The sequence below is a fragment of the Capricornis sumatraensis genome, chromosome 5 (genome assembly GCF_032405125.1).
Source record: "Capricornis sumatraensis isolate serow.1 chromosome 5, serow.2, whole genome shotgun sequence".
Taxonomy (NCBI): domain Eukaryota; kingdom Metazoa; phylum Chordata; class Mammalia; order Artiodactyla; family Bovidae; genus Capricornis; species Capricornis sumatraensis.
In genome coordinates, this window is record NC_091073.1 from 108,682,359 (window position 1) to 108,695,620 (window position 13,262).

The window sequence follows — 13,262 nt, forward strand, 5'->3', positions numbered from 1 at the left end:
TCCATGTTTTATCTAAGTCTTCTTGAATGTATTGCTGTTTGTTTTGGTGATTTTATCTTATATGTAATTTTAAATATATATAAAATATACATTTTATATAAATATGTGTATATTTTAATATATGTAAATATTTTATATATATATTTTTTAAAAGAAATGCTTCCTTTTGAACTTATGAGTACTTAAGAAGGATCATGAAGTCAGGATTGGCAGGTTGAAAGACATTTCCCTCTGCCTTTTGCTCTTGAAGATTGTTCCTGTCTCTCATTCTCTAAACTTTGAGACTTAAAAGCTTTGGGAGAAGTGTGTGAGGAGAGGAAAAAGGTGAAAAGGGTAGAATTTTGTTTTTTTAAACTTTTTATTTTATAATGGAGTATAGCCGATTAGCAATGTTGTGATAGTTTCAAGGGGACAGAAAAGGGACTCAGCCATACAGACACATGTATCCGTTTGAGGGTGGAATTTTAAATTCTGACTTTTTTGTGGGAGGGGCTTCATAAATAAAAGCATTATTATGTATGTGTGTGCTTTTTTTTAAAAAAATAAGTTACTGGAACCCATGATTACAGAAACAGTAAAATGCATATCACACCTTCTTCCTGAACCTACCACGCTGCTTATAAATGTAGAGAACTCATATTTTTAGCAGGTATTTATCAACATTATCTTGGAAAAATCTGCTAGTAAAACAGAAGCAATTCTTATTAGTCATACAAATAGCTGTCTGTAAAAATATTTGATTAATCTTTTATAGTATACCTAGTCCTTTTCACAAATGTTTTCATTAATCCCATGAAGTACTATCATGATTTTACAGAGGCAGAAAGTCTCGGAGGTTGTAAGGGACTTAATGTCTCCTAGTTGGTGAGTAGAACTATGTCACAAACCCATGAGTTTTGAATCATGGGTTTGAGAAACCCAGTCTCTTTTTACTAAGCCATTTAAGGGTGAAATCCAAACAAATAGTTTTGGTTGTGACCAGAGAAATTAAACCACCTGGCTAGCCAAAACCCAAAAAGGTATTTTTTCTAGTTGCAGTTAGTTCTTAACTGCTGGTCGCTGGTGTCCTGAAATGTGTTGATTGCCTGGACTTAAGAATTGACAAGAATTGACTTTTCCCTCTCATCTTTTACTTTCTGTCTGGTCCACCGTTCAGTACAGATTGTTTTGAGCTGCACAGTGTTTCCTTATCAGTTGGTTTTAGGGTGCAGCTCATGTACAAATGCATTTTACCCTTAGTTTCTCATTTTCACCATGGAGCAGTGCCACGCTAATATGCTGAGTTGTCTACAGCTTTCCTGTCAAACAGTGGCTCTTTGGAGGCTCAGGGACCATCAGCACACCCACACACCGATCCTTGGCTTGTTTTCTGACTCCGGGGAGCTGTTGACATCTAATGCACTCTATTTATTTTTTGTATAAAAGATTAAAATTATTGGTCTTTTTTGGGGAATTTGATGCATCATTGGTGTATTACAACTGAGCCGTTAGTCTTGTAGCTTCATCAACATTAACCGGTCGTTTTCATGACACTGCTGAGATACCAGTTGTTTCTGCAGAGGTTCAAGGGAAAGGCCTTTTGAGAAGTTTGCCAGTTCCTTCTGTGTATCTATAAAAGCTTTATTCACTCTGTTAACTTTTTCATCATTCATAATGTTTATCTTCTCAAGATTAGGGTAACTGGTTTTATTTTTAACCTTAAAGCTTTTTTGACTGGCTATGTGGAATACACTCCTGGACTTCTGCCCTCTTGGTTTGTTCTTGGCCATTGTCTCTCACCAGGCCTCCGACACCCTCGTATAGCCTCTCAGGTTCCAGGTGACGCCACCTGCGTGCACGAGACCCGGAAGTTCCGGGATGAGAGGGCGTGTCAAAGGGCCTCCTCAGAGCCGCGCTGCAGTCACTCTCTTTAAAGTATCAAGCTAATGCTCCCAAGTTCCTCTTATAGTCTTCCCCTGAAAAGGTGGCGATGGTGTGATTCAGAACATCCGTTTAGCTACACTGGGGTCAGGCTGCAAGCCTGTTTCCCAGCCCAGCATCCTGGAGCCCGTCTACTCAGCAGGCTCCTCTGCACTGGCCAAGAGTGACAGTGTGTCTGCACTTTCCTGAGCGAGTCCCCAGGATCTGGCCAGTGCTTTACAACACAGGCCTGTTCATTCCCAGATCCTAGTGACCAAGGCTGTTCGTCTGTCCTCTACAATCAGTGTGGGCCAGGTGCTCAGGACAAGTTCTAACTGAATGGATTCTCAGCTTTCTGTTGAAATTCATGTCTATCAGATGGAATTATCCATTTTTAGGTATTTCTTATTTTTATCAACTGTAATATAGGCCCTAGCCGTACCATCTGGATAAGTATCTCTAAAAATACCATTTATCTAAACATATGGAGCAAGATTCCTACTAGTTCAGGAATTATTCACAGGGCAGTTACTGCCAATACTGCCAGTGTTGCAGGGAAAGGAAATTACGGCTAGAGCAGTGGCTGTTGGTGCCTTGCCAGTGGGGAACAGGGGTTAAAGGTGCTTTATTTTCCACAATAATCTGCATATAGTTAGCACTTCTGTACTGTACACTGAAACAGTCAGGATGGTAACTTTTATGATTTTGCCACAGTAAAAATAAAGTATTTAAAAAATTTCCTAGACAGTGCTAGAGGGGGGAAAAAATCAGAGAAGCTCTTGCATTTCACTGGAAACTCACTGCTAGAATACAATAAAAAGTTAATCTGATTAAGTTAACTATGTACAAGTTAATCTGGCTAAGTCCAAGCTTTTTCAAAGAACTTACAAAACCCTTCGTCTGGCTTTTGTTTCATTATACCTAAAGTCATACTAGCTAGTGTGTTTTCAGTTCCTCAAACTGGACCGTTTCCTTTTATCTTTGGGCTTTGCCAATGGATGTTCTCTATGCCTCTAATGCTTTCCCACCATTTTTATTCTAATACCCTAATTTATTCTTCAGAGCTCTTTAGGGAGGCCTTCTTTAAATTACCTAACGAAGTTTTGGCCTCTTGGTATCTCTCTGGATCAATCCATCGATCCATCCACATTCTCACAGAAGTCTGGATTTTTCCTTTGTAGCATATAATACAGCTGCATTTGTTTAACTGTGTAATATCAGTCTCTCGCACAGGACTGAAAGTTCCATGAGGTAGGGACTGTTTCCTGCAAAGCACTGTATTAGCAGGACTCTGGCAGCTTGTATAAAGCAGGTATTCGGTACTCTCCTACCAGGCACAGCCTTTTATCCCACAAACTTAGATATTCTCAAAGGAGTAGGTGGAGAGGAACATAAAGTTTGTGAGCTTGGTGGTGGAGACAGTGGTTGAACAGCCAGAGAGATCAAAGAGTTTAGGGGTGGTTTAGGTTGGGGAGGCAAGAAGGGAGTAATGAGGATGTTCATTTAATGAGTCTCCCCTCCACTCTCCCAACACCCCATCCCCTCCCAAACCAGTCATTCAACAATAAATAGTCATGCATTCCATTTCTTTGAGGAATAAGGTAAACCTCAGATTATAGAACCAAGGCAGATAATTTTGCAGAATTACAATGAAACCAGTCACAATTCAACTGGGTTAGATTTCAAAGCAGAGATGATGGTGTTCCTCCAAACAGTCTTCAACCTGGGAAGCTGACACTCCTCCAGGATGTGGACAGACTGTAAATACACTTCCTCCTACTTTCAGCTGCTGAGAGAGAAGTCCTCCCCTGATGGACCAGCACTATTTCTTTTTCGCTGCTCTTTTCCCTTCTCCTTTTCTTGGCTTCTCCTTTCCACGAAGTTTCTTTAGACGCAGCTGCTCATCCTTGAAGTCCTGATGTTCGTCTCTGAAAGGTGAAAGAAAAAAATAATTTGCCAGTATTTTTATCAGACTGGAAAAATTCACCTGTTTAGAGTGTTCCCTTACGTGGTTCTAGTTATCAAACTCTTGACTTCTACAGCTTAGTGAACAGAAAGGACATGGAGGCCCTGATGTACAGATAGGCTGCGTTCCCAGCGTTCATTTCTAAGTCAGTTTCCCCTCACAGAAGCGAGGTCATGAACAGCAGTTAATTGCCAAGCCGATCTGTGTAAACTGATATTAATTATGATTCAACACTAATAATTGCCCCAGGTTTCCCTGTAACACCAAGACTACTCACTGCTGGGGGCAGAAAGTGCGTATAAGCTTCAGTAGTTACATGAGACCCTGGGAGGCCCAGGGATCAGCACCTAAGGGGACAGGTGTGGAGGAAGCTGCCTGGATGACAGTGGATGAGTCACACAGAAGTCTGCTGGGGAGTCTCCAGCAGAAGGAAGCTGGGTCAGCAGAGAGAAACTCTACAGACAGGTCCTTGAGGAATCAAGGCGGCCAGGGCTGTTTGTACATATGAATAGGGTGTAAGCTGAAGACTGCCTGTACTGTATAAAAATGTCTGCATTTTACAATCAAACATGATCATTCCTCAGTATCCTTGGGGAACTGGCCTAGGACACCCCCCCACCAACAGATACTAAAATCCACTGGTGCTCAAGTCCCTTATATAGCATAGCATATAATCTATACACATCCTCCTGTGTACTTTAAATCATCTACTTATAATACTTACTAAAATAAATGTAAATGTTATATAGAGAGAGTTGCCAGTGCATGGCAAATTCAAGGTTTGTTTCTTGGGACTTTCTGGAATTTTTTTTTTTTAATATTTTCAATCTGTGGTTGGATGAATCTACAGATAGCTAACCTGTGGATAAGGAGGGCCTAAAACAGTATCATGTTTCAATACGTAAGCTCTGGAACCCATGTGACCCTGGGTTCAAGCCACAGCTGCACCACCTAGTAGCTGTGTGACCTTGGGTGAGGATCCTTCCCTCTCTGCACCCTGGTCTCCTCACCTGTATGAGTGTGGATAGTGGTAAACTAATTAAATGTAAGAGAGTGGTTTCCTGGGCCCAATTTTCAACTCCTGATGCTGTTTTTTTTTTAGGGTTTCCCTGGTAGCTCAGCTGGTAAAGAATCCAATGCAGGAGACCCTGGTTTGATCCCTGGGTCAGGAAGATCCCCTGGAGAAGGGCATGGCAACCCACTCCAGTATTCTTGCCTGGAGAATCCCCATGGACAGAGGAGCCTGGTCGGCTGCAAGTCCACAGGTCAGAGTCCGACATGACTGAGCAACCAAGGACACACAGCACAGCTGCTTTTTCATTTTTTTTATCCTTTAACTTTTGGCTGTGCCGTGTGACTTGTGGGATCTTAGTTCCCCAGTCAGAGATTGAACCTGGGCCCTTGGCAGTGAAAGCTCAGAGTCTTAACTGCTGGATCACCAAGGAGTTCCTCCAGGTTGTTTTAAAAAATAGATAGGTTTTATAGGGTTGGATGTTTCATTCCATGAACATGATAGCTACAACAGACCTCTCTGGGATTAGCTATGCGCTGTGCTTCGCTTAGTCGCTCAGTTGTGTTCAACACTTGCGACCTGATGGACTGTAGCCCGCCAGGCTCCTCTGTCCCTGGGATTCTCCAGGCAAGAATGCTGGAGTGGGCTGCCATGCCCTCCTCCGGATTAGCTATGACTGCCCCCAGGTAAGTCACTCTCGAAAAAGCAGCCAGAGTAATTCTTCTGACAGCCTGGCAAATCGCTCTCTGCTCTCTCAGCCCTCTTCACAACCTGCCTCCTGTTCCATGGCTTTCCCGTCAGCCTGTGAGGCTTCTGGAACAGATGAGGCACATTCCTCAAGGTCTTTGCTCTGCTTTGGCCTCTGCCTTGAAAGCTCTTCCTTGGGCGCCCCTGGCTCGCTCTCCACCCTCAAGTCTCTGCGGAAACCTCTCTTCTCAGTGAGGCTACCCTGACTGTTCTGTTTGATACTGTGATCCGTCCTCATCCTGCCCACTGAGGGCCCAGTCAGCACTCTTGATCCTGCTCAGCTGGCTCTACTATTTTTTCCCCTGCATCACATTCAACTTTGTAACATTCCACATGATTTACTTACTTAGTATGTTTTTCCCTCTCTTCTTCCCTCCCGTCAGTCATTTCTGACAACCCCCCAGCCAGAAAGACAATTCCACAGGCAGGGGTCTTTGTGGATGAACTGCCCAAGCACCTGCTTGATGGAATGACTCACTGTTTTTGAGACCCTGATTCCCTTCCCATTTTGTAGGTCTTTGTAAGATTTTTTTTTAAATTGAAGTCTGCCTGCTTTCGTCCTGCCTGACTCCCCAGGAGGCCTTGCGTTAGAGGCACCATTTACTGTAACTGGTGACTACATACATGAAAATAATTGTGCTTCTCCATGGATAACTAAACCTAAGTGTTTTTCCTCTGTCCCCAAAGGTAGTTGAAGCTTTATTTTTCAAACAAATGGGGAGCAGCAGCAAAAAAGTAAAATAACTGAAGGTTATTTTGATATGGGTTATGATTTTCTACTCAGGACATGTGTCTTTCAATATTTTATTTGGGGTAAGAATAAAATTAATTTTTATTTTTTGAGCCAAGACTTTAGGGAGATAATCCCAAAAGCAATTCCAGAAATTCAAAATACATCATGGATTATCATCTCTAGTGATATATTAACTAAGAAAATCTATTTTGTTCATAGAACTTTTCCCTTGTGCCCATCTTAAATGCCTGCATATGGAAGGTACTTAAAAAAAAATCTGTTGGGTAAATGAATGTACCAATCTCTAGTTATTTGGAATGAACTGTTAATCTTATTATATTAGAGCGAACAGTCCCAAATTAATTTTTGTAACATCGCCCTAAGACATTTAAAACATGTTAAATTAAAAAAAAAAAGTAGGCATTTGACTTGATACAATTATGTACTGTTTAAATTCTTGTATAATGAGCATGTATTTGTTTGGTAATTAAGACATTTTTTAAAAGAAAAACGATCACAGGGGTATTTGATCTTTTTTCTTTTTAGAGCAGCATATCATCTTAAGCGCCCACTTCCTACACATGCACAAACATACAAATGCATGGTGGAAAGAGCCCGCTACTCTTACTATTACATACTATTATCCTATTATAATATCAATTACCTATTACCCGTTAAGGTAAACTTCAGCTTTAGTATACCAAAAAGGGTACCAATTAAAAATGCCCAAAGAGGGTGAAAGGAAATAAGAAATCCAACAAAACTGCCATCAGGAAAGAATCGAGGCTCCCCCTCACCAGTTAGGAAGCAGGTCGGCTGCGCCCTTTTCACCTGACCAACGGGATCTGCTCAGTGTGTGGACCTATTTCCTCTACATCCATTGAGTGCTCTTAGATTAACAACTAATTCAAGGTCTCTCTATAGCTCAGTGTCTAGTCAATGTCAGTCACATCTTAGACATAATTAAGGTATGTCTTCTAGGAAGTGCGTGTTTCCTTTTTTTTCTTAGTATACTCATTATGGACATTTCGAAAGCTTTCCCCTCCCACAATTGTACCTTTTGAACTACCTGGGCACTATTATAAGAATAAAAAAACTATGAAAGTAGAAAGGCTCATTTTTTCCCTTTCTGATCTATTAAACAAACCTCCTATAGGTTACTCTTTGTGGATTTTTTTTTGTCATTACCTGTAGAGGCCAAGAAAACGTAGTATCCCCATGAGTGCAAAGTAAGTATTGTGATTTGGATACCAGTCATAAGTCTCCTTCCTCTTGGCCAAAGGCTGCTCACTGAACAGCTTCACCACTTTCATGGATTTGGAATCAGTAGGCCTGGCAACCTCACCAAATAGCCGGGCACTCAGACGACTCATGCGCAAGGCATATTCTGAAAGTGAAGACATTTCTTGAGCAGCAAGGAATAAGAGGCCCTGTAGAAAAATGAGAACACAAATGGTTCATGTTAAGAAATTCCCAGATTATCTAAGGAATGCTTTACAAAGTGAAAACACAGAGAGCCACCCATGACTTAGTTCACGTTGGCAGGACATGCCTTGGGGTTGAGAGATCTCCACAGTCCGAGTGGATGCGCAGTTCCTTTGAGCACTTTCCGCTTGCATCTTTTACGCTTGGTGTTAACATGATTATTCCTGTGCTGTAATGCCCTTTTTCGATGAACGATTTTGTGATTTAATAGGTTATTTACTGATAGTCAGCTTACCTATTTGTAGGCTAGATGAGGACAGGGAAACAAGTTATCCAGCCACAGCATCTGTTATTATACCTTCAGAAAACACCGACCTCAGCACTCTGCAGAATAAACATGCTGACTGCTTGCCATCTAAAGGTTTAATCATGGTGGAGAAATAATTATGCTGTTGTCTTTATTATCAGCCCTTTGAACACTGTTCTCCTCAAGGGCTCCAGATGGCTCTGAGAATGGCTAATGAGTTATGAGGTCATTTAGCCTCTAGGTTGCTGGACTGGATTCTGCCTAGAGACAGAGAGCCAGTTGGGGAAAACAGAGATAATAGTCTTATAGGAATTGACTCGACGGCTCAAAAGATTCATTTTATTCCTGAATAAAAGGCATTTATGAGTTGGGATGTGACGTGTCTTATCTTCCATCTTATATATTCTGTTTAATGAAAACTTGCTAAATTTGTATTAGCTGAAAACAGAAAGTTTTTCTTTGGAGTCATAAAATGGTGAAATAGTGTAAGAATGATATCTGCAACATGCAGAAATTACAGGTAATATATGTTGAAGATTATATAAGTGATACATTAAAAATCGAGACTGTTCACAAGTACTATACCAATATTTTGTAACTATAAATGGAATATTACCTTTAAAAACTGTGCATCACTATAGGGTATATATGTAACATATAATATTGTACATCAGCTATAATTCAATTACAAAAGCAGTAAGAGTTTCTTATATTAGAAAAAAGAATGATGCTAGTGGACTAACTCTCATTCCATTTTAGTTCAAATGTAGGGGTAACTGTCAGCAGAGTATACTAATTTACATAAACTTTCGTAGTGACATGAGAGTTTTGTTGACTAAGACAGTATCTTGGGGGACAGTTCATCTAGGATGAAGAGGAGCTGACCTCTGAATAGAAAAAAAAGCCATCAACTTATCTTGAAAAACCAACGGAAGAAATATATTTAAAAAAAACTCTCCTGAACAGGAATGCTGACAAGTAAATTTCAAAATTGCTCTGGCAATTTAAATACCCAGTATTTAAAGAACTTTTCATGTCCATTCCAAGATCCACTGAAAGAGCCTAAAGGATGACCGGTCAATCTCTAACCAGTTACCTTCTGAAAACCAACCAAGCAATCTTGGGCCAACAGTGCCACCTGAAGGCCAGCAATGGGAGAACTGTCAGGTCCAAGGTCTCCCAGCCCATCTCCCCTCCAAGTTGGGATGTGTGCAAGCCTTACTCCTTTCAGCACTCTGTTTCAGGATTCCCTTCTTTCCCAACTCTTGCTCCCCTGTGGATGGGGATGGATTGGGGTTGTTAGGGCTAGGTTTATAATTTCATCAATGAGAAAAAGTCACTAACAGTTTAACATATAAAGAGAGCTAAAAAGCCTCTTGATGAAAGTGAAAGAAGAGAGCGAAAAAGTTGGCTTAAAGCTCAGCATTCAGAAAACGAAGATCATGGCATCCGGTCCCATCACTCCATGGGAAATAGATGGAGAAACAGCAGAAACAGTGTCAGACTTTTGTTTTTGGACTCCAAAATCACTGCAGATGGTGACTGCAGCCATGAAATGAAAAGACGCTTACTCCTTGGAAGAAAAGTTATGACCAACCTAGATAGTATATTCAAAAGCAGAGACATTACTTTGCTGACTAAGGTCCATCTAGTCAAGGCTATGGTTTTTCCTGTGGTTATGTATGGATGTGAGAGTTGGACTGTGAAGAGAGCTGAGCACCGAAGAATTGATGCTTTTGAACTGTGGTGTTGGAGAAGACTCTTGAGGGTCCCTTGGACTTCAAGGAGATCCAACCAGTCCATTCTGAAGGAGATCAACCCTGGGATTTCTTTGGAAGGAACGATGCTAAAGCTGAAGCTCCAGTACTTTGGCCACCTCATGCGAAGAGTTGACTCATTGGAAAAGACTCTGATGCTGGGAGGGATTGGGGGCAGGAGAAGAAAGGGAAGACCGAGGATGAGATGGCTGGATGGCATCACTGACTCGATGGACGTGAGTCTGAGTGAACTCCGGGAGATGGTAATGGACAGGGAGGCCTGGGGTACTGCGATTCATGGGTCGCAAAGAGTCGGACATGACTGAGCGACTGAACTGAATAACGTATCAGGTTTTGCACATTACCAGAAGTTGCCTTCAGAAGCTACAAAAAGTTTCTTTGCATGCATTATCTTTTCTCTTCCCTCCACCCTTCAGTTCAGTTCAGTCACTTAGTCGTGTCTGACTCTTTGCGACCTCATGAACTGCAGCATGCCAGGCCTCCCTGTCCATTACCAACTCCCGGAGTTCAACCAAAACTGGGTGAACAATTACCTATTGTCTCTAAATATGAGTTTCCCTTTCGGAAAACAAAGCTTGCAGGACTGTGTGAGAAATAAGACAGTGGCACTGAATAAATGGCAAACTAAAAAAACAAAAACCTAAACGTGCTTGGTATTCATACATTCTGTATACAGACACATTTGTTTGTTCCTTGTCCTCATTTAACCATGCACAAAAGGAGATCCATACCCCATGCAGCTGAAGCTGTGCCTCCCTGGAATGGTATCCTCACTTACAAACACTGACGCCCAGGGAAACACAGGGGAGGGGACCACAGCTTGGCAGTAAGGAGGAAGGGACTCAGCAGGACTGTGGTCACTGAAAGCAACACAGGATGCTAAGTCATCTCCATGCCAGCCTTGGAAGGCAGCAAAGTGCTGGGACATGGCTCATGGATAACAAGGTCTCATTAGAACCCAACGGAGGGCTTCCCTAGTAGTCCGGTGGTTAAGAGTCTGCATGCCAGTGCAGGGGACATGGGTTTGATCCCTGGTCTGGGAAGATTCCATGTGCCACGGGGCAACTAAGCCTGTGTGCTGCAGCTGGTGATCCCGTGCACTAGGGCCTATGCTCTGCATCAGGAGAAGCTGCCGCAGTGAGCAGCCCGGGCACTGCTGCTAGAGAAAAGTCCACATCCAGCAATGAGGGACCAGCGCAGCAAAACATAAGTAAGTAAGTAGGAAGATTTGTTAAAAAAAAAAAAAGAAGAAGAAGAAGAATCCTGTGGAAATGGTCATATCACAAACTCAAGTCCTAGAACTTTCCTGATGGAGAAAGAGAATAAGCTTCTCCAAACCTGAAACATTTACTAGAAACAAAGAAGCACTTGCTAAATAGAAGCAAACAATATGGCTCTAACAATTACCAGTTACTGCTTTGTAGCCTCTTACAGAGCCCAGACCTATATGCTCCTGATGAAGGGTGGCATGCTGCTGCTGCTGCTAAGTCGCTGTGAAGAATGGCATAGGTGCTAGGTAATCCTTTCTTTCACATAGATTAAAACAGCTCAAAAGTTATGCTGTCCCTAAATACTGGTCCTGAGACTGGCAAACTGCCACTCTTTACTAGCGTTGATTTTTTTTTTAAGATTGGGTAAGCCTTACCTAGGACTTTTCAGGATCCTCGTATGTCCCTTTACGGAAACTTTCAACTTTATCTTAAAAACAAACAAACAAAAAAGAACATGTTTACTGTGTGAAAGACATTAAGGTAAAAGGCAAGTAAATTAGATTTTTATCCACACGAGGCCACTTAAAATATCAAATTTTCTTTAAATGTGAACTAAATAAAACAGTATCATGAAGAAATATTACCTGGACTGAAAATGCTAAGTAAAAACGAATTACTGAAATGTGCTGGCTGGAGAAAAATGGGAGAAAATGTCCATATTTTTGCTTTAGCACATAAGGGCAAGTTTCTGTATCTTTCTGATAGGTCTGATGCAGTAAAAAGGTCAGGTTTGTACAGTAACTGACTTTGGATTATGTTTGCCTTTTTTCTTTGAAAAGTGTGGATGATGTTCAAGAGTTCTTAATCTGGGTATCCCTCAGTGTGGTGAATCTTGGGGAGCTGTATTTAGAAGCATATGCTAAAAGGTGTGTGTGTGTAAATTCTGCTGCGGAGGCAGGCTTCTCAAAAACCACTGGTTAGTGGACAGCGCCAGCTTTGGAGTACGAAAGCTGGCTGGAATTTTGCCTTTCTACTTTAATGGTCATATCGTGTTTGTAGTAGTATGTATTCTTTGCCTTCCTTTTCTCATTTACTACAGGACAGTTATACTATCTCACTGCCTTGCCAGGGTGACAGGCAAAAGTCATCGGGCAAGGAAGTCACACACTGTGCACGCGTGTTTCACATGCACAAAAAGCCAACTAGACACAATGCTTTATTATTTTTAAAGCTTGGTGCTAATTATTTGACTGGGTCTCAGAGACATGAACGGCTCTGAATGTAGGTCAAGCTTTACTCATTTCAACAACAACATCCCTAACCCCCTCCAACTGCCTGGATCACACCTCTCTCCTGTGATGGAAGCAACTGTGTCAAGCTGGGCTTTTCGCTAATATATTTAAGCTGATGCAACTTATCTGCATTACCCCCGACTTCCACACACCTAAGGCCGACTGATGAGCATAGTAACCGAGACTTGAATGCTGCCTGATCAGAGTAATTGTTGGGCCGGAAAGGAAACTACGCTAGGGCCCTTCGTTGGGTAAATTCACCAAGTTAAGCAGGAGAAGGCCAAGTTGTTTGGGTGATACCTGTGAAATCTCCGAGCTGGTTAATGAAATTGACTCGTCCTATTCTGGGCGACTCTACAAGGTTGGAGACCCCCGCTCGGTCTCTAAAGCCATCGCCCACAACTCACTACAGAGCCCCCCTAAAAGTCACGTACGGCCTTACCTACTTGTGACCTTCTCTCCTGCGAGCACTTTTCCCGGAAGGCCAGCCCCCAGCCCGCCCCCAAGTGCCCGCCGGAGACTTCAGCGGAGAGCAGTAGAGAAACGGAAGCATGGGGGCTAGAGAGGAGTCTTAGGGAAAGACCCGGAACTCTTAATGTCGTACCTGACGCCTGCGCAGTGAGAACAGCGCCTCCAGGTGCGTGGAGGACTGACGGAGACGCAGGTTCAGGTGCGAGAGGCTTGGTTTTCATGGACTGTCCTGTAGGGTTCGCTAATTGTATTTTGTTGGAAGTGGCTCTAGCTTGGACCTCCCAACCTCTGAAGTAGTGTTTATACATGCTCCTTGTCGGGGAGAATGAAATGCGTTTGTTTTTTCTTTTCCTCCTTCCGCTTTCTTTCTGTATGTTTTCTTTCTCTTTTCATCAAGCTTAGGCCTTGACGTGCTCCAAGC

The 13,262-nt window shown here is 42.2% G+C and overlaps 2 protein-coding genes across 5 annotated transcripts; both read right to left on the reverse strand.

The window, feature by feature from the left end:
- Positions 1-393: 393 nt before the first annotated feature.
- Positions 394-3,482, reverse strand: LOC138079926 (ribosomal biogenesis factor-like). The gene has a single exon (XM_068972717.1). The coding sequence runs from the start codon at positions 1,767-1,769 to the stop codon at positions 1,488-1,490; it is 282 nt and encodes a 93-aa protein (XP_068828818.1). The 5' UTR covers positions 1,770-3,482; the 3' UTR covers positions 394-1,487.
- MRPS33 (mitochondrial ribosomal protein S33) lies at positions 3,477-12,882 on the reverse strand. 4 transcript variants are annotated; one of them, XM_068972714.1, is made up of 4 exons: positions 12,817-12,837; positions 11,513-11,565; positions 7,546-7,787; positions 3,480-3,827 (listed from the first exon to the last, which is right to left on the reverse strand). In XM_068972714.1, the coding sequence occupies exons 3-4, from the start codon at positions 7,758-7,760 to the stop codon at positions 3,722-3,724; spliced, it is 321 nt and encodes a 106-aa protein (XP_068828815.1). In that variant the 5' UTR covers positions 7,761-7,787; positions 11,513-11,565; positions 12,817-12,837; the 3' UTR covers positions 3,480-3,721. The 4 variants fall into 4 exon arrangements, with proteins under 4 accessions (XP_068828816.1, XP_068828817.1, XP_068828815.1 ...); XM_068972713.1 differs by having other exon boundaries at positions 3,481-3,827; positions 12,813-12,882; XM_068972715.1 differs by lacking the exon at positions 11,513-11,565 and having other exon boundaries at positions 3,477-3,827; positions 12,813-12,856.
- Positions 12,883-13,262: the final 380 nt, after the last annotated feature.

Bases quoted from the DNA above. Each gene is read 5' to 3' on its own strand.
- LOC138079926 (XM_068972717.1), bottom strand. From the start codon at position 1,769: ATGGCCAAGAACAAACCAAGAGGGCAGAAGTCCAGGAGTGTATTCCAC.
- MRPS33 (XM_068972715.1), bottom strand. From the start codon at position 7,760: ATGTCTTCACTTTCAGAATATGCCTTGCGCATGAGTCGTCTGAGTGCC. The intron at 3,828-7,545 runs GTAATGACAAAA...TTCACCTTTCAG, and splicing joins CGTTTTCTTGGCCTCTACAG to AGACGAACATCAGGACTTCA.